General features: G+C 36.7%; 1 protein-coding gene across 2 annotated transcripts; it reads right to left on the bottom strand.

Annotated features, from left to right (window-relative positions):
* Positions 1–3,234: 3,234 nt before the first annotated feature.
* rap1aa (RAP1A, member of RAS oncogene family a) lies at positions 3,235–21,307 on the bottom strand. 2 transcript variants are annotated; one of them, XM_038309281.1, is made up of 9 exons: positions 21,172–21,307; positions 17,829–17,916; positions 17,547–17,615; positions 17,379–17,435; positions 17,145–17,285; positions 7,052–7,117; positions 6,572–6,715; positions 6,263–6,382; positions 3,235–3,976 (listed from the first exon to the last, which is right to left on the bottom strand). In XM_038309281.1, the coding sequence occupies exons 2-8, from the start codon at positions 17,883–17,885 to the stop codon at positions 6,293–6,295; spliced, it is 624 nt and encodes a 207-aa protein (XP_038165209.1). In that variant the 5' UTR covers positions 17,886–17,916; positions 21,172–21,307; the 3' UTR covers positions 3,235–3,976; positions 6,263–6,292. The 2 variants fall into 2 exon arrangements, with proteins under 2 accessions (XP_038165209.1, XP_038165210.1); XM_038309282.1 differs by lacking the exon at positions 7,052–7,117.
* Between the last annotated feature and the right edge of the window lie 548 nt (positions 21,308–21,855).

Raw genomic sequence — 21,855 nt, 5'->3', positions numbered from 1 at the left:
ATAAAACCTTTGTTGCAGGAATTTATGTAGTTGTTTGGGAGCAACAAAACAAGAAACAAAATAAGTGGAAATGTGAAAATTAAAGATGTTTCTATTCTTCCACTAAGTTTGGTCTCTACTGGAAACCCCTCTTTGTCACAAAACAATAGGGCTGTTTGCCAATTTGTGCCACTTTTGCCTTCCAGCAAATAAGTGACAGGTATGAATCCTGCCCCAGGATCATAATGCACAGAGTTTGCATGCCCTCTTTGTGCATGTGTGCGTTTCCTCCAGTTGCTCCAGCTACACAGTCAAAAACCATGACTTTTTAGCTGATTGCTGTTTTTAAATTTGACCCAGATTGTGAGAGTGTGCATGGCTGTATGTCCCTGTGACGGACTGGTGCCCATAGACTGGTGGAGAAAGGTGCCGAAACGTAGTGATCCTGACGGATAAAATTTAGAGGATGGATAAATAATGAAACAAATAAAATCTTTTATTGAAGGAAAAGGAAAACCCAAAACGAAGGTTGTAGGTCCAACCTAATGCCATGGCTAGAACACACTGTTCCAACAGGGAGTCAAAAGACAAACCTTGGTAACCAGGTAAGAAAATGCTTTCCTTTAGCTGTTCTTACTTTTCTTTGCCATTTTTTAAAATGAAATAAGTAACACTATCTCAAAGCATTTTTTTCTGGATACTTCTTTATTATTAACTCTAATAACGAAACATCAAGTAATTTCTCTCTGTGGAGAATTGCAGAAGGACTGATTGCTGGTAAATGCATGTGTAGCTAGTTTTTAGCGCCTCCAAAGCTTTAAAGGAATAGTACGGTACACCCAAAACATGATTAGCCTTCATTTTCTACTCACCCCCATGCTGAACAACACTCTGGAGTACTTTTTTGATATCTCAAATGCATCTGGAGATCTGGGAGGCTTCTTGCTGTCTGCTGACATTCAAATAATGGAGGTCTATGGCGCCCGAGACAGAAAGGTCCATAAAAGTCCACAAAAAACGTGTCAATATTCCTCCATACTGCTCGTCCAATGTATTCTAAGTGTCCTGAGTGGGTAGGATCCAGAATTTACTCGAAACGAAGTCATTTAGAATGTTTTTAGAGCATAAACAGTAGTGTATAGGATTTCCTGAAAGCGCGCACATGCGCGTTCATGACGCTACGGAAGCCGGCAGACCAAACCAGATGAAAGTGCGCATACTAACAAATCTCACAAGAATTTGCAAAATATCACGATTTTGTAACAGAACAATGAAATTTCACGAGATTTTGAAAGTAAAATAGATCGATACCGCGTTTTTAAAAATCAATTTGATATCAGCATATGAAAATATATTTGAGCATATTATTTTTAAAAGTGTCAGAAATAGATAACAAAACTGCTATTTTCAATGACTACTAATTTTTGTCCAGCTTTAATATCGGTTATCGGCTACATGAGTTTTAAAATATCGGCATATCGGATATCGGCCAAAATCCTAATATCGTGCATCCCTAATACAAAATGATTTCCAAAGCTTTTAACATCCGAAAGAGCACTGTGCAAGAGATAATATTAAAATGGAAGGAGTAGCAGATCAGTGCAAATCTACAAAGACCCAGCTGTCTCCTCAAAGCTTTCAGCTCAAACAAGGAGAAGACTGATCAGCGATGCAGCCAAGAGGCCCATGATCACTCTGGATGAACTGCAGAGATCTACAGCTGAGGTGGGAGACTCATTAAATTCCAGCAGAGATCTACAACAATGGGGTTAGATATCCGTTAAATTCTAGTAAAAAAAATTGCCACAAGCCACCTGGTAGATGCAAACATGTGAAAGTACTCAAAATCCAACTTTATGGCAACAATGCAAAACTGTAGATTTAGTGTAAAATCAACAAAGCTGAACACATGATTGACTGAATGTAATCTTGCTAATTCTGCTTATGTCTTTATTCCTATAGTGGCTGTAAGTCTGTTATCTTCATGTTAAGTCCAAATGTACTCATTTGTTCAAAAAATGTATGAAACTAAAACATTGATGTCGGGATGCCTAGAACCAGGGAGGGCGAAGCCATCACCTCATACCTAGCTTGTGGACTGTGGTTAAATCTCTTGGACTAAGTCTCAACATACACCCCTGAGATAAAAAACTTAAAATATTTTGTCTCACTGTAATCTTCAAATGCTTGTCGCCTTGAATGTTTAATTTGTTAATGAGTTTTCTTTTGGTTTTGTTAGGTTTTTTGTACACTTGTGAGTTATTTGTCTGTATGTCTCTGAAAGGTAAAAGACAATAAACTGATTTGGAAAAAAACAACAAAAAAACAAAGCTGAACACACCATCCTCACTGTCAAACATGGTGGTGGCAGCATCATGGTTTGGGCCTTATTTTTTTTTCCAGCAGGAAAGATGGTTAAAGGTTGATAGGAAGATAGATGGAGTCAAATACGGGATCATTCTGGATGAAAACCTGTTTGAGTCTGCAAAAGACCAGAGACTGGAAAGAATGTCTTTCTTCCAACAAAACAAGGATCAAAAAGATAAAAAAAAAAATCAAAAAACATATCCAGGTGTTAGAATGGCCTATTCAAAGTCCAGACCTGAATTCAATCCACATCTATGGAAAGAACTAAAAACCGCTGTTGGAACTTTCTCCATCCAACCTCACTGAGCTCCAGCTGTTTTGCAGAAAGAATGGGAAAAAAAATTCAGTCTCTCAACTTGCAGCTGTAATCGCAGCAAAAGGTGGTTCTACAAATATATTAATTCAAGGGGGCTGAATAATTTTGCACATCCATTTTTTTCATTAAACTTTAAAATATTAAATACATTTTGTTACACTTCGTGAAGAATCAACAAGAAGTGGGCAACAATCATGAAGAATTACAATTTTATCTCTTTATGTTTGAAGCCTAAAAGTGGCAAAAGGTCAATAAGTTCAAGGGGGGCGAATACTTCTGCAAGAAACAGAATCTGAAGCCAACTGTTTTTACACATTAAGGGTAAGTTAGTCACCCAGTCAGTTTCAATTCTGCTTTTTACTCCACATCCTGCCTGCTGTTGGGACTGAGGTCTGGTTTCCTCTTTGTCTGCCGTTTCCTGTCTCAGCTCAATCCTAATCTGCTGAAACTCCTCTTGGAGGCATGAGCTGAGTCATTTCTGCCAACAGGAAACACTCCTATTACACTTTCGATTTGGCGCACTTCTCTTCAACCAACTGACAAAAGCAGGAAGGACAAAAACCAGAGGAAAATAATGAAAATGTACTAAAATTTAATCATTCATAAAAGCTGGAAAATCATCTGTGACAGGGTAACAAGAAGCAGTATTAGAGGTGGTTTAGTACAATATATTTTCACCCTCAAGACACAAATCAGAGCACACCCTCACCCCCCTATCTGTCTATAAAATACTAATTTCTTTACTTTTATTATGCAAAAATGGAAGTAGAATATATTATGGGGAAATATGGAAGGCTTGCAGCTTTCAATATAAAACAAAGTCACTTAGGAGAGATGTTATCAATACACAACCTTGTAAGGAGGAGCGAGTAACTTACAGACAATGATGCATCTTCATTGACATTGTTAGTGCAGAAATGTACAAGAAGACCAACATTTTTAAATGGATTCCTTTACAAATATACTGTCACAATATGCCAAAGACTGCTGTTACTCATTATAGAATTCTTATTAGTTCCCTTAAATGGATTTGAATCCAAAGTTTCCTCCTTTACTTTATTTCCAGAAGAAAAGACACCTCAGAGAAAAAAAGAAGAAAAAATATATATATTGTCATCAGGCTTGACAATACAGGAGAGGTTGATTTTCCTTGCCAGTAAAAAGCAAGGCGTTTTCTTTAAAGTATGTGCCTTCTGCTGTTTTGCAAGTGGTGTGGTTTTCTCTGTCGGACGTTTTTTTTTTTTTTCAAATGCTCTGGAGAGGACTTGGAATGCTGGCACCATCCACTGGGAAGCAGTTAATCATTACAAGTTTCTGCAAGTGAGAAAAAACAAACAAACATCAGAAACAACTAAACAGTTTTAGGGGTGAACTACGAGCAACGTTTTTAATGTACTTTGAACTTCATACAATTGGAATCTCAGCCGTTTAGGTTCAACCTTTGTTTGAATGTGACTCATCCAATGCTTTGCATGTTTGGTAAGTAAACAGCAGTGACAGGAAGTAAAGAACAGGTGTTGTTAATACATCTTTGGTTCATTAAACAGTTTTAGTTGCTAAATAAAATCTCTCTGAAAGACTTTTAGAGTAAAATGCATTCCTAACTTAATCAACATAATAGCATGAATTACAGCTGCATGTCTGATTCCTTGTGGACAACTAAAAAAAGTTAGTTCTTTATAATAGAAATGGCAATAAACAACTGATCTGAAATTTAAACCCTTTTGGGAGAGTATTTAGGTAAAATTACTTTGCTATAGAATTGGCTTCAGGATTATTGTTCCTCATTTAAGAATTAGTTTAATGAAATAAGTGATTATATAATAAAAAGGTTATTTCTATTTTTAGTGGGTTTTTTAGAGAATAAGGATTTGTTAAGAAATTTGTTAATAAATTCATTGAGCAAGTAACAGAAGCTGAGCTTATTGGTGTCTATTTGGATAATAAACTGTCTTAGTCAAGATACACTGAAGCTGTTGTAAAGAACATGAGCAGAGCTTTAGCTATATTGAGAAGATGTAGCAAATTTTTGCCAGCTGATTTGACTAAGCTTATAGTAAGAACATAAATAATTTCTCAACTTGACTACTGTCAAACAATATGGTCAAATACAAAAAGAAAAGATTTAGAGAAACTTCAAATAAGGCAAAATAAAGCTGCCCGTGTAGCATTAAATTGTTTTCACAGGACCAGTATAAATTAACCTGACTCCGCCAGATGGATTTGGTCCGCATATCCATCTGGAAACCTTCCGTTGAAGTAATTTTGGGAAGGGGCGAAAATACTGGTTAGCTGATTGGCCTATGTTGGTGATAGACAGGCCAAATAAACCAATCAGATCAACGAAGCATATGACGTACTAACAGAGCAACGACGAAAACACAACACAAGCCAGGCTACTCTTGCCGAAACCAGTTGGGAGAAGAGCAAAAACATATTTTCCTCTGAGAAAAGCCTCCAGAGCAGTGTTTTGCTCTTCTTTCAGTGAAGAAATACTCTGTAATTCCGATAAAACTTGCTCGATAGCCACGCTAACGCTAGTTTCATCGGCTGAAGCCGCCATGTTCTTTAGACTGAACTGTCGCGCTTCTCGTTGCGTCACACCTCAACCCGCCTCAAAGCCAACGCTGATTGGACGTTCGTTTGGTGAACGGCTCCAAATTTTCTTTACCGGAGAGTCTCCAGACTGATCTGCGAGTGAAACCTTGAAAGCTCGCGAGATCAGGATGGTTTCACGAGGCTAAGTATAAATACCATGCATTCAAATCTAAGCTGGCTAAAGGTTCATCACAGGTCACTAGCTTCGCTATTATTCTCAACATGGAAAATCTTAAAACTCCAGAGTCCACTGTTTCTGTTTGTTCAATTTAAGGATAATTTGGACTCTCATGGTTATGCCACAAGACTTGAAGGACGATTTGAAATTTCTAGGGCGAAAAATAATTTTCTCAAATGCACCTTTACTTACAGAGCAATGGAAGAATGGAACTCATTGCCATTAATTATCATAACAATTGTACACAAGTCTGCTTTTAAAATACAACTTAAGAAGATTTTAGGAGCAACTTATCTATAAATGAAATAGTTTCATATTCTAATTTATTATAACTTATTCATAAAATGTTACAATTTTAAATTCTAACTTTCCCTTTTTCTATGAATGTTCAGTCTTATTGATATGTGATATGATATTTGTCATCTGTCAAACATGTTCATGAATTTATATTGTATACTGTATTTGAATGATGTGGACCGCAGGAAGAGTAGCTGGGTGTAAAGCACAGCTAATGTGGATCCTAATAATAAATAAACAAATCAACACCAACCAGCCCATCTTTTCCTTTAACATGTTTAGAAAGGCATCAGAACAATAAATGACACTAAATGTCTCAGGTGCTTCTTATCTTTCAGTTTTACTCCTAAAACACTGTTATGTTTTTTCCCCAGTATAAAAAGGCATAAAAGAACCTTTGTTCATCGTAATCAATCAATATTACTATCTTAGAAACATGCTTTAAATGTTCGGCAACAACTCAGGGCTCAGAAAGCCCCGCAGCCATGTTCACGTCTGGAATAAATTTAGTCCAACCTCCCACTCACCTGGCCTGGAGCAACCGTGGGAGAGCATTTTTAGAGCAGTGTGCAACCTGACTTCTTTTTTGTCTTCCTCTTTTCCATCGGCGTTTTCCTGTTGATCTGCCGCACCAGATCATAGAAAATCTGAAACAGAGATTTTTATTTATTTATTTAAATCCATCAAGCATTTTGGGCAACATGGAAAGAAATCAAAGATCCTGGATTGAATTATTAAAAAGTATCCAAACATGTATTCAATATTTTTAAGGTGAAATGCATAATTAAGTGAACGTGGGTAAACAAAAGCTTCCTTTAAGTTAATTTAGATTTTACCTCATTAACATTGATCTTTGATTTAGCTGAAGTCTCTAAAAAGGCACAGTTGTTCCACTGACGAGCCAGGTTCTGACCCTGCTCCTTGCCGACCACACGCTCGTCCTCCAGGTCACACTTGTTCCCCACCAGGATCATCGGAACCTGATGGATCAAACGGTAAAAAACACACGCTTTTATTTACTCAGCATTTTCAGGGTTGGTTCGTTGATGAGTGAGATCAAAAGGAAAGTTAGTTTCTGTGCCCATGACGTCCCAAGCTCTAAAACCGAGTTATAAAAAGAAATAAAAAGTAGCCCACTGAGTAAAGAAGTGACCTTTGCTGCTAAATCAGAGTATAAAGTCCAGCTTTATGGATGTTATCATGTCAAAGTTACTTTTTAAAGAATTTTCCTCATTTTCAATCAGATTTTAAGAGCTGAACCAAAACCTCTGATGCAGGAGCTTCTAGCTAGTTTACAGTTTTTATTTTACTCTGACATTAAAGCCCTGTGGAGAGACGTTCCCATGTTCTTCTCGATTTCTTCCACTCTGATGAAATTTTTCCTAATGGGAGACAGACACAGGTGCTTTCCAGTGGCGGCCGGCCCATAGGGGGCGCTGGGGCACCGCCCTCCCTGATAAGAAGAGAGAAACGTAAAATATATTTTCAGAAATTAACTCATAAATGTCAGTTTTACTCTCTAGACTGTGTACCTATAAGCAAAACAAATTATATAAACTACATTTCCCTATCTACTGTCATTAATTTGTGGATTTCCACAGACAGACTCCTACCGTCTCTGTTCTGGGGGCGCTGATCAGACTGACCCACATTTGCAGAGAATCTGTCAATCATGTACTATTGCTAGGTGAATTTAATGGCCAATCAGCGTCTCGGAACTTTATGGTATTGGGGCGCTGAAAATACTGCGCTTTAACAGGCTTCTGAACCCAAGCGCAGGTGCAGACAGTTAGAGGGGAGATGGCGAATGTAACGACCGAGATGCAGCTTCCACCAAATTCGGTGAGATCCTTATTTATCTACCCGTTTGCCAGAAGAACATCCCTGTTGTAGGATATGAACATTTCATGTCATGGTTATTGTGACTGTGACGAATCCACCTCGTCGCTTAAAACAACCTCTCTAACTTTGCGCGCCACACACACATTCCTGTTATACTGTGTTTGTGAGGACCAATACACTCGCGCTGAGACCAGTAGCTCCATGAACTTAAAACACACAAGCTGTTCCTGGTTACCTGCTGGCGTATTGAGGGTGCACACTTAATATTTCAGTGGGGTTAGCCGTGTGTGTGTGTGTGTGTGGGGGGGGTGTGTACGTGTTTATGCTACGGGGACTTGTCATCTTCAGTCTGGCTGCGTCTTTGCTGGGTTCAAACCCAGTTTGGTGTAATTGAATAAGTCAATGAATCTGTGTAAAAGAATTAAGTTGTAAAAATTATTTGTTTTTGTACATCAATTGTTTGTGGAGGTAATATATGGACAAAACTGATTAATGAGAAGAAATCAGAAATAAGAGAGCCTGATGTGAGGGCTTAAACTATTTAATGAGGGCTGTGGGAAGAAAAGCGGCAATTTTTGTTTTCTGTTTCTTTGTTACATTGCTGGTAACTGGAGGGAGGCTGAGGCCCAGAGTATCTTGTATGTTTAGTTTCTTTTGCACCCTGTTTTGAGTTTTTGAGCTCAATAAATCACCAACACCGGTAACCCGACTGAGACTGGATTCTTGGAGGCCAAAGAACCCCGTCACATTGACCCAAATCATCACTGTTACTGTTATTATATAGTAAATTAAATCATTACTGTTAAATTGTATGTATTGTCCAATTGTTTATTTGAATTCTTATTCCGGATTAGTTGGAGACATACACTAGGCTATATCAGCCCCACCAAAAATATTTTTCACCAGCCGCCACTGGTGCTTTCAGATGCTGAAATGTATGTTGTGCAGCTATTACAATCAATCACACACAAAGACAGAATTAGAGTAAAGCGACATTTAAAATGTCGTACAGCAGCGGTTCCTAAGGTCTGATGCCAACCCAGAGGGGCGACATCAACGGTGACGTAGGGGACAATTACAGCACAATTATTGATTCAACTTGTGCGGGAATAATATCACTATGTCGCTTTAAAATAGTGACTGGAGCAGATTTTAGGAAAGAGACATTTGTTTTTCAAAAGATCAGATTGACCTCCAGAAATGATCATGATTCCTCATTAAATAAAGAGCTGAAAAACAATCCTGAGCGTCGTCTTCCTGTTACATCATAAACAGCAGTTTATACCCTCAGTCATATGATTCTACAGAACCGCTGTAATGCTGACCACTACTGAAGATCCTTCCTGCCCTCCACCATTACCATCTATAATTATTCTTTTCCTTTAAGATTGTTTAGCATCGACACTTAATACTGCAGCAACAGTCCTTTAGAAAATAAAAAGATGGATACTTATTAAGAGTTTAACATTAAAACAGCTTTTTAAATTAGTAATCCTACCAGTGCAAACACTGTCAAGGAGGAGATGATTATTAGCTAATCGGCTATTTAACTGACCAATAATTCATTTTAAGATGCTTTTAATCCCAAAACCACCACAGAACATTTCTGATACTGATGAAATATGATAACTTTAAGTTAATATCTCATTATTTTGGAAACAATATTTACCAGAAATAATTACATATAAACAACATTTTAAAGAGCCTTGCAAAACTTTATCTGGTCCAAATGAAATGGAGGTATTTTTCTATCAGACTTATAACATTTTATATATATGACTGATAAGTTATGCTATGTTTTTTTTTTTTCTGCATGACCAGATGGAACTGGGCTCCTATAGGACTATAAATATTGCTGTATTCTGTTCTCTGTAAACAGAGAAAGTTTTAGGTCAGACTTTTAAAGCTACTTTATGCAAAGTGCAAGATAAGCTATGGAAGCCAAGAGTTTGATGACTGTGGAGAATGTTTCTGTGTGTGCGGTTCTGGTTCCAGCTTTTATCCACACATTGTACTTGTTTCACTGTTTGAACAATACGCTCCCCTATCTTTTCTCAAATGAAAGTGAAAGCAACAAACCATCCAATCTGATTGTTAGACATATCACTTCCAAATAAAATCTGAGTCTATCCCTGGGACCCACGCACCACTGCCGCGGTTGGACGCAGCTAATCTGGTTAATGAGCGCGGCTCCACCGAGGTGCGTCCTTGAAGCATCTCAGAATCGTGTGTGACTGTGGCTGGTTTATTTTTCCCACTTGACACTTCAAGTCCTCATCATCTGGAGTAGAGCGGATTATTCAGAAGGGAAGTAAGTTGCTAAACATTAAAGGAAAATTCCGGTTTTTAACACTTTTAGCCCATTTTCTGTAGTGTCCAGGATGAAATCGAATGATCGACACCAAAATTTTGACAATTGGTCCTGTCTCTGCTATTTGGCTCATGCAGAATCCCCCCCTGGCTGCTTCAGAATGGCTTCCATAGTGCATGTCCGATAATGTCCTTAAAACAACCTTAAACGTTCTTTTTTTAAAATATGCTACTCACCGGGTCGTCAGCGCTGTTCAATGACGTTCCAAAAAAAGTTTCGTAAAGAAAAAACGTTCCTGTAGTGTTTTATTTAGCATTTTGTAAATCCCATTGAGTTCTGTTGGAATAGTCAATATCCCTCCGCCACCGGAAACGGAAATGGGGCCTCTTTACACTTAGTTGTAGTCTTTTCGCTTCACTCTGTGTACTCTAACGTCGAGGTGCTAACGTCTCTGTTAAACACTTTAAAAAACTCTGAAAATGGAATACGAAAGGTGGATTCTTGAGGAGGACATATTGGACTTTGAGTTTGACGGTAGAGGATACCGTTTTGAACCGGAATATACTGAGGAGGAGTATATAGAGACATTGTCGCCAACTAGTGGTCTGGAGTGTGCAACGCTTCAGATTCGAACGGGAAGCGGAAGTTTATAAGCGGTTGTGATGTATCGGAAAAAATAGTTCTGGGATTTACAAAATGCTAAATAAAACAAGACAGGAACGGTTTTTCTTCACGAAACTTTTTTTGGAAGGTCATTGAACAGCGCTGACGACCCGGTGAGTAGCATATTTAAAAAAAAGAATGTTTAAGGTTGTTTTAAGGACATTATCGGACATGCCCTATGGAAGCCATTCTGAAGCAGCCAGGGGGGGATTCTGCATGAGCCAAATAGCAGAGACAGGACCAATTGTCAAAATGTTGGTGTCGATCATTTGAATGCATCCTGGACATTACAGAAAATGGGCTAAAAGTGTTAAAAACCGGAATTTTCCTTTAAGTGGATCCAGTGGCTTTTCAAATGTAAACCCTACGTAGGTCGCAGTTCAGTCTAAAACATCAAAACATTACCTGCAGCTCCAACACAGAGCCACCAGAGAACCTCGCTGCATAAGACACCATGGACCAAGAGATTTTTAGTTTGGAGGTAAAAAAAGTACAACATTTTAAATGACAACTCATTGGTTTTAATAGATCAAAAAAGAAAAGCCACGGGCTGAGAGTTAAGGTGACCAGATAAAGAGAAGGCGAGTGCAACCCCGTTCATACTGGCCAAAAGGCCATTTTAATGTTCTATTTAAACCCTACATGCAGGGTCTGAAATTAACTTTTCGACTCTTGAGCCAAATAGAGCGAAAGAGACAAAATCATTTACCGACTAAGCATTATTTTTTTACAGGCCAGAAAAAAAATATACTTCCTCTCAAATATATTTAAGGAACACATTATTTCTACCCTAACGCAGCTGGATGGACTACAGTAGAGATGAGGAAGGAAGCAATGCAGTCTTTCCCTTTTAACTTTTCTCAGAGCACCATAAAGGTAAGTAAAAGTTAAATTACAGCACAGAACTAGTCTTTGACTAAATTTAGTTATTTTACTTTTCTGAAAACATTCATAAAGTATGTTAAATAAGGATGCAAATTATCAATGAATGAATTAAGTTAATCAATCTTATCAATCAAATAATAAATAGGCTAAATTAATCAGAATAACCCAATTATTAAAATAATCTTCAACTAAATTATTTATCGATTAATTGTTAACTGGTATAGACTAAAACATGCCTTTAGCTGATAGAGCGACTCACTTAGAGCAGTAACTATACCAATTGTAAACAATATTATAAATATTTTGCATTTAAGATAAAAGAAAAACCTTTTCCTGTCAATATGCTCTATCCAGTTTAACCTGGTTTCATTCTGTAAAAAAAACTTTAAGGAAACTTTTGATATCCAATTGTTAAACAATTAATCTAAAAAAATAAAATAGAATAATCGATTAGCTAAATAATCATTGGTTGCAACCCTGCAAATAACGATTAATAGATAAGCATCCGTATTCTTGAAAACCTGTTTTCTCTCATATCAAGAGGATCTTTCCAAGGCGAAATATTATTTATACAAAATGCTGAGTTAAAGAAAAACAAAATAGTAATTATAATATTTTAACTAATGTGTTAAACACTGACTAAACAAACACATTTTCTATACATTATGAAACATATTAATAAGATTAAAAAAAACTGGAATATATGAAGTCACTAAATAAAATAAATACAAATAAAATATGCGGAACAACAACAATTCACAATGAACAGAGATACAAATCATAGGCAGAGACAGGGGATATCTACCAGATTGTTTAATTCCTTCAAAAAAGTGGACGGTAACTGGGATTTCTTTCTTTTTTTATATATTCCAACAGTCTGGTAGGAGAAATTTTGTGGTTACTGGCTTTTGAACAGGTTGTTTTGGTTGCTGGTAGAAGAGTCTTAAAGGAATAGTACACCCAAAACATGATTAGCCTTCATTTTCTACTCACCCCCATGCTGAACAACACTCTGGAGTACTTTTTTGATATCTCAATTGCATCTGGAGATCTGGGAGGCTTCTTGCTGTCTGCTGACATTCAAATAATGGAGGTCTATGGTGCCCGAGGCAGAAAGGTCCATAAAAGTCCACAAAAAACGTGTCAATATTCCTCCATACTGCTCGTCCAATGTATTCCAAGTTTCCTGAGTGGGTAGCATCCAGAATTTACTCGAAACGAAGTCATTTAGAATGTTTTTAGAGCATAAACAGTAGTGTATAGGATTTCCTGAAAGCGCGCGCCTGCACGTTCACGACGCTACGGAAACCGGCAGACCAAACCAGCGCATTCAGCTCGGCAAAGAACTCATGCTCTTCCTCAACACTGAAGTCCTCAGACATTTTTCTTTCGTTGTTTCTTTCTTTGCACAGGTAAACAGCACATTTCTTCTTCTACGCTTGCATTATTGGCAGAGCAGACGCTGAATGCGCACTTTCATCTGGTTTGGTCTGCCGGCTTCCGTAGCGTCATGAGCGCGCAGGCGCTCGCTTTCAGGAAATCCTATACACTACTGTTTATGCTCTAAAAACATTCTAAATGACTTCGTTTCGAGTAAATTCTGGATGCTACCCACTCAGGACACTTGGAATACATTGGACGAGCAGTATGGAGGAATATTGACACGTTTTTTGTGGACTTTTATGGACCTTTCTGTCTCGGGCGCAGGGCACCTCCATTATTTGAATGTCAGCAGACAGCAAGAAGCCTCCCAGATCTCCAGATGCATTTGAGATATCAAAAAAGTACTCCAGAGTGTTGTTCAGCATGGGGGTGAGTAGAAAATGAAGGCTAATCATGTTTTGGGTGTACTATTCCTTTAAAACTCAACACAATGAAGAGCATTAAATCAAAAACGGCTTCCTAATCCAATGTGCTTGTTGCTATTCTTCTTTCATGTAGCAAATTTTCTGTGTAATGCCCGCTACCGTTTTATCATCAAATCCTCGCATTTTAAAAACAACAGAGAAATTAAGAATTCTCCATCATACAACACGGCTATAAAGGCAAAGCTTAGACGACAACGAGTTCATCTCATAATATACCTTCTATATCCTGGATGCCATTCAAGAGTAAAAAATCCCAGACCGGCTCCTGGAATGATTGACGTTTCTGTTCTAGTATGCCTCCGCTGTAGCATTACCTTCTTTGCTAATAAGAGTGAGGCTGCATATCATTGAACACCGGCGACCTCCAGTAACACTACAACTCTGAAAGAAATTCCTTTTATGCAGAGGGTATCATTTATCGAATGGAAAAAATATTCATCTAATAAACTATAAATGGACAATTAATCATAATTGGAGTACTTTTGTTTACATTCCTAATGTTAAATGTAGCTGCATTAAGATTTAAAATCTGGTAAACTTATAAAGCAGTTCTAATAGAAAGAGAGAATGACAGATAAAAGAAACCCCAGATAAAATCAGCTTGAAAGGGCCAGATTATCAATGCCAAAGAAAAATCATATGACACATTATTAGTATAGCCTCCTATATTCTAACAAAAAACATCAAATTTAGAAAGCAAATTAAGTTCAGTGTTTAGTTTGTGAGATTACTCCAGTTCTAATATTTGAGAACCAAATTTAGAAACGGTTCTCAGTTAGAACAAAAAATATTTGTGCTTTTTTTTTGTTCTTTTTTGTGATGTTTGTGTGATGTAAATATGGAGTTTTTTTGTTTTGTTTCGTTTTGTTTTGTTTTGTATACCCTGGACGGGATGTCTGTTGGTTTAATATGAAAAACTGATAAAAACAATTTGATTATTAATAAAAATATTTGTGCGTTAATCAAGCTTTAATATGGTAGTGCAAGAGTGGGTGAATAATAAGTGTGAGATTTTATAAAAGTACTGTATGAATGCAATTAACTTACTGCTAAAAATAATCTAATGTCATGGCATGCTAAATAGGATAATACTGAATTTGAACAGAGCAAAGCTAAATCATTGCACCCGAGAAGTTCTGGATCAAAGACAAAAAAGGGTTTTCCACTCAAATAAACTTAAATTATTTATGTTTTTGAACCATTTTGGCTTATTTGCTTGGATGTTCTTTCAGCACGTTTTAGTATGAACACTACAGCTAAGGATTACGGGATTCACAAATTAGTTGAAAATTATTAGCTAATCAATAAAAACCATAGTTAATCCCAAAGCTTACTGGAAGTGAAGTTCTGATTGTTTTTTTAATTTAACTCATACTTGAACCTTATTCTGACATCGTAATTGTAGTGTAATATATTTCAATACTATAAGCTAGCTATCTAAATACATCATATCATGTAGATGAACTTAAATGACATCCTATTCTTTATTTAAAAGGTGTATTTTGCACATCAACCCCTGATTTAGCATTAGTAACTTTAACTGTTATGAAAACATCTACCATAATGTTGGGGTCAGAATTTTTTCTAAAGGATTGTGGTCAGGCCAGTCAAGTCTTCCTGCATCAAACTTTACAAACCTGACAACACGAAAGTCATTTTAACATCCAAGTGTGTTTGTATGTCGTCTGACCTAATGCTTTTGGCAATGCACTGTACAATAACCAGTGAGACAGGCTCCTGAACCTGAACCAAAGCAGAACACACCTGGGGATGACTCATAAAGGTTATTACTGTCAACATTTGCTTTCCTGAGAAATGCCTTGCTTTATGTTTTGAATGCTTGCAACTGTTGTCTCTTCTCTCATTTTTATGGGTCACAGTTGTCGAATGAATCTGAAAAAGAAAAGTCTGCAACATACAGCTGATCATATTTATATGAAAACTTAATTATACAGTTTCCTACTTCAAGCTCAAAGGTTAGATTAGATTCTTGGTACCTTTGTCTCATTTTTACGATACAAGTGTAATCTCAAAACAAAATCAACACCAGGGGCAGGGCTACATCCCATAGTTAAAATGAAAGATAAATAGTAAATAATACATATATATAACTATTTAATGTTTGTTACATAGTGATGTAAATTATACATGTTAAATAAATGGTTTAGGAAAAAACTTGTAGCACTTGAAAACGCATTTTACCATTTCCTGGATACTCATTTTATATTAAAGATTCACAATATGTTAAATAACAAAGCTTTTTTTTATCTCTTAACACCTATATTAAGAGCATTTATTCTAAGCTGTACTTATTAATATTTGTTATATGGCGGAGCACATCTATATTAACAATGTTTTTACAAAATCAGTTATTTATGTTAATTGATAAATCAGTGAGAAGGTTGAGAAAAAATAGGGTTAGCTAGGATTGTAAATCATATTTTTTAGCTTCAGTCGTGACAGAGGTGCTATTCGACTGGTTCTAAATAAACGGAGAACAGATTCAGAACATTGCACATCCTTCCTCTAAAACAAGAGATGAAGCTACGAAGACTGAAAAAAGCAGATCATATCTAACAGCTCTGACATTTCCTCCCCGTCATAGACCTGCAGCCCCCTCGCAGCTAACCTCCACAGCAGTCAGTCTAGTAAAGCGGGGGGGTGAACCTGAAGACAGAGTCTACCAGATCAGGCAAATGGAAATGTGAGCAGACATATTTTGATATCCAGGCATATCCAGTGATGTACCGATGGTTATATAAAAACTAGTACAATGACAGAGCTCCTAGATCTACATGATTTGAATAAGAGATCTCAGAATTCACGCTTTAAACAAATCCAAAAAGTTAAAGGAATAGTACACCCAAAACATGATTAGCCTTCATTTTCTACTCACCCCCATGCTGAACAACACTCTGGAGTACTTTTTTGATATCTCAAATGCATCTGGAGATCTGGGAGGCTTCTTGCTGTCTGCTGACTTTCAAATAATGGAGGTGCCCAGCGCCCGAGGCAGAAAGGTCCATAAAAGTCCACAAAAAACATGTCAATATTCCTCCATACTGCTCGTCCAATATATTCCAAGTTTCCTGAGTGGGTAGCATCCAGAATTTACTGGAAACGAAGTCATTTAGAATGTTTTTAGAGCATAAACAGTAGTGTATAGGATTTCCTGAAAGCGCGCACATGCGCGTTCACGACGCTACGGAAGCCGGCAGACCAAACCAGCGCATTCAGCTCGGCAAAGAACTCCTGCTCTTCCTCAACACTGAAGTCCTCAGACATTTTTCTTTCGTTGTTTCTTTCTTTGCACAGGTAGACAGCACATTTCTTCTTCTACGCTTGCATTATCGGCAGAGCAGACGCTGAATGCGCACTTTCATCTGGTTTGGTCTGCCGGCTTCCGTAGCGCCGTGATCGCACATGTGCGCGCTTTCAGGAAATCCTATACACTACTGTTTATGCTCTAAAAACATTCTAAATGACTTCGTTTCGAGTAAATTCTGGATGCTACCCACTCAGGACACTTGGAATACATTGGACGACCAGTATGGAGGAATATTGACACGTTTTTTGTGGACTTTTATGGACCTTTCTGTCTCGGGCACCATAGACCTCCATTATTTGAATGTCAGCAGACAGCAAGAAGCCTCCCAGATCTCCAGATGCATTTGAGATATCAAAAAAGTACTCCAGGGTGTTGTTCAGCATGGGGGTGAGTAGAAAATGAAGGCTAATCATGTTTTGGGTGTACTATTCCTTTAAGCTCCCAGATTCACGTAATGCATTTAAACCTACAGAGCATTTAGGGTGCCTATTTCAAAAATAAGATGCACTTACATCCTCTGTGTCCTTTACTCGCAGGATTTGTTCCCGCAGGTCCTGTAGGTCATTAAACGTTGACTGTGCTGTGATGGAGTACACCAAAGCAAAGCCTTGCCCGTTTTTCATGTACAGGTCCCTCATAGCTGTGAACTGTTCCTACAGAACGATGATCAAGGAGAGATGGCATCAGTGAACCAAAAAAACAAACAAAAACATTTGCATCTAAACGCAGAGTTCGGCCAGGCTTACTGTTCCAGCAGTGTCCAGGATTTCCAGCATGCATTGCTGCCCGTCGACTTCAACTTGCTGTTGTATTAGAAAGACAAGAATATTTTCATGAGATCAAAGAAACCGTTTATATAGCTAACCAAAAATTTATTTAAGGAGGCTTTAAAAGGTGATAGTTTAATATTATACCTTTCTATAAGAGTCTTCAATAGTGGGGTCATACTTCTCCACAAAAATGCCTTGAACAAATTGGACTGTCTGGAAACAACAGAGAAAAATAGAAAGTTTAGTACATCACCAGCACTGTGCTAAATTAATAGTTAATATCTCAACAAAATCATATAATTTTTAAACTTTGAATAACATTTCAAATGAGTGTTAATTCAATAATTTGAACATAACCAACATAAAAAAAACATTATGGAAAATTAAACTAAGGAAAATAATTATTTTTTTTCCAGAATGACTTACCAGTGCAGATTTTCCCACACCTCCTGATCCAAGCACGACTAGCTTGTACTCACGCATGGTGGGTGACCTTACTGGACAGCACAAGAGTCTGGAAAAAGATAAAGGAAAAGATGGATATTAGTTAAAGATGGAAAAAAATTCCCCTGTCCTGTTTTTCCCCCATAGACATAGAATGGAAACGTGGTACATGGGGAAACTAGGCTATTATGTGCTATAGAAAAAAATACAAACACATTGATGACATCCACATGAATGGCCAGTTCAATAAAATCCCAGAAATAGTCCCTAATCAACTATAACTCAAATCATATAACTAAATAATAAAGGTCACAATTGCTTTGGCCAAATTCAAGAATGTAATAAAATTGTTTGGAAAAGAAAATATCCACTGAAAATCCTTAAAAATGTATCTGGTGCTTTGATTGAATATCTTCGCCCATTATTCAAAAAGTCTAATGACAATAAATGTTTACACTTACAATCATATTCAAAACAAAACAAGGAAAAAAAATATACAATAAATACAAGCATCAACCAAAATGTAGTGATTTTGAATCAAATAATTTGCTCTACATTTTAGTCCATTTACTACTTTGATGATCCTAAACATATACTTAAAACTAAAAAATATAATTAATTCCAGTCTACTTTAATACCTTCTGGATCAGTTGATCTATTTCAATTTTAAGGTGGCTGAACAAATCTCTTCTGTAAAAAGATTCAAGAGGTGATTAACCTTATAAAACCCTCTCCAGGCAAATGTTGCAGATTGCAACAGCTAAATGCCACTTAGCTAATTACTCCAATTCCATATTTTAAGAGCTTTCGTTACTCAGAAGTACAACAGAAGGACTTAGTTGTGCATTTGCAACAAACAGTTTCTCTCCAGCTCACCAGATAGCACTGCTGACTCACTTTCAACATAGCTGAGTCCTTGGTGTCACTGATACAGATTTTCTAAGCACCAATTTCATGTAAGTATCACTACCAATTTCCATTATTTTGAAATCAATACTACATTAGATGAATCCTGAATATGTATAGATATGACACATGCCAATTAGTAGATTTTTTCTCCTCTGGGTTTTTCACCAGAGGCATTTCGATTTCAATGTTGTGGATTCGCAACGTGTGCCCAAACAGGTACCAATGGATGCTACATGCTTTATCTACTAGTTTGCCTATATTTTGAGCCACAGTTTAACAGAAACGGCCTTCTCAAGAGGTTTTGAGATGTCGGTGGAGAAAAAGTTTGAGAAAAAGTTGTCTCTAATTTTGTGAGAGAAATTTTTATTTTTTATTTTGTTTTATTAATTTTTTGTTTGTGACATTGAAATAAAGTTAACGTTCATATCATATTCAGTCTTCAGTGTTAATTTACAACTATGGGGCACTGTTTCAAATCTGCAACATCCCAGAATTCATTGCATGTGAAGGTCTCCCCTTTAAAAAAAAAGTCTGAATTGTATATTACTACCCCATATGATCATTTTCTCCAAATATCAGATTTTTCCCGCAACTACAGGGCAATACAGTGTGATTTAAAACTCATGTAAACAGCTGATGATTTCTATGGATGTATTTTATAACTATCTTCTGATGGGTTTTTTCCCCACTACCTCCTGTTTTTTTTTTATATAAATACATTTGGTCATAATTGTAGCTTCTCTAGCTAGCTAAAGTTAGCTAATTTGAATTAATGGTCTATTGTGGGCCCCATAGACTGGAGGAATGGCGTAATCGACATTGCTCTCCAGAACATAATTCAGCTAAGCTTGTATCATACAGCTTCTATTTGCTGATTATATAAATAAATGACACTGCTGTAAACTAGTGCTACAATTGAAGTAAAATATTTTTTGCTATAATGAAGAATTATACTCACTACCTTCAATCTTACACAGGTTCAAGCCTTTGTTAAGTGTTCCAGTTTCACAAATAGCTTCATCTCATTACAATACAGAAGAAAAGGGTCACAGTGAATAACCTAACTGCTTCATCAGCCTGACACACATTAGACATCCTATATGGCCTAGAAAAATACTTGGCACAAAGAGACGCTGTCAGCTGCATTTTGCAATGAAGACAGGAATGTTATGGAGGATATAATAAACATCCAAAGAATTAGGACATAAAAAGTAAATACACATTTCCCATCATCATAAAACTTTAATAACTAATAGTAAAACTAGAAAAAACATGCAAACAGGAAATTAGAAAGGTTCTGCAAGCAAGACATTATTAATTCAAACAAATTCACAGTTCAGCATCAACCTGTTGAGGCTGCATTTCCACATCATTTCCTTTTCTAACGCTGTGATACAAACTAAAGAATCTTGGCCCAGAAGGGAAATGTGATGACCTTTTAGTGAGATGACACATAGCAGGTGGTTTGCTTAAAAATTTCATCTTTTTTCCCTCCTCACATATATAAGACCTATGATGCCCTTCCCCCATAATACATCACAGATATAACGGGGAAAAATAAAATAATAATTTTTGCTAAAATGCACCATGACTTTAGCAGTTACAACAGATATGTGTCAAATAAAATCTTGTTTTAAGTAGTTTTAGAAGGTTAATATATCATTGTCCACACATTTGACAGATGGGGGGAAAAAATACATTACCAATACCCTACAGGGAAACACTTTCATGTGTATTTTAAGAAGGTATTTGAAATATAACAGAGTTTGATATGTACAGTGAAATTTTATGCTGAATGTACTAATTATGTTAGGTCTGTGGGATCTTTGTCAAATGCAGCCACGAACAACACAAAACCCACTCTGTTGCAATCGCCCAGCATTAGCAATTCTAACTACGACGTATGAAGCACCACAGTGAGAGACAGGCACACAGCACACTTCACAAAGAGCTATTGTGATGACCCTCATCGACTCAAGTACACCACGCAGACAGAAAACGTAGAGCACAGTGAGTACGTATGAACACACTGAAATAGTCACCAAGATCAGGACAGGCTGCACCAAAAGGTAATGATAATAGCTGAGAAACTTCAGTAGTCTTGCTTTTAGAATATGAATACATGTGGGTGTCAAATACCTGCGTTTAAATCTTGACATCAGATAAGTTCAATTCATCTGCTGATTGGAAATGAGCCAGGACATAGTGGGCGTATCAATGCCTCAGCTGGTGATTTTCACCAAGCCAGCTTTGTGTTTTAATTAAAAAGAACAGTCTCCATGTCTATACCAACAGTTAATGGATAATTTAATTCCAGATTTTGATCAGGGTATAAAAATACAAACTAACAAGAGTTTTGCTAAATTGCATTAACAAACACAAATCTCCTTTATTCTTATAAAACTGCTCCATGTACCTTGCACACAGTTGTAATGACCAAAACACCCTCTACATCTGGGGAGGGGGGGGGCCTTTTTGATGTCCACTGAACTTCAAAGCTGTAAGATGTAGCAAGGGAGCAAAGAGAGAGGCCAAGCAAATGTGTTCAAATGGCTCCTAAACACAAACAATAAAACTAAAGTCAGTACATATAACAAACACTCCAAAAATGATATTTTAACAAACCATATTTAAAAAAAATAATCAACTGAATCAGAACGACTAGTAGAAAAACTGTATAATGATGAAAACATGTTTGGTGTGGGTTAGAATTATTATTTTGGAATAACCTATGCCCCTAAATTTGTATTGAAACCTGAGACTTTCAACAGTGTTTTGATTTTACTGAGAGGGCTTAATAGGGATTAATAAAACATGGTTTTTTTTGGCCATTAGTAAAACTCCTGGGAATTTCAACTTGCATGGTGTAATAGAGTATTGAAGGCACAGACTATAGTTACATATCTACAATAAGCAAATACATATATATATATATATATATATATATATGTGTTTATTACTAATAAATATAAAATAAAATACAGTCCTAATATGATTTTTCACTTAAATTATGTATTACAAAACTTTAAAAAAAATATGCTTTCAACCTGCACATTTTCATATATTGTTTACATATCATGATAAATTATTTAAGATTACA

The sequence above is a fragment of the Cyprinodon tularosa genome, unplaced genomic scaffold, assembly GCF_016077235.1.
Source record: "Cyprinodon tularosa strain WSP-4 unplaced genomic scaffold, ASM1607723v1 ctg66, whole genome shotgun sequence".
Taxonomy (NCBI): Eukaryota; Metazoa; Chordata; class Actinopteri; order Cyprinodontiformes; family Cyprinodontidae; genus Cyprinodon; species Cyprinodon tularosa.
Note: the sequence above shows the minus strand (reverse complement) of the source record. Positions and strands in the feature narration are given on the sequence as shown.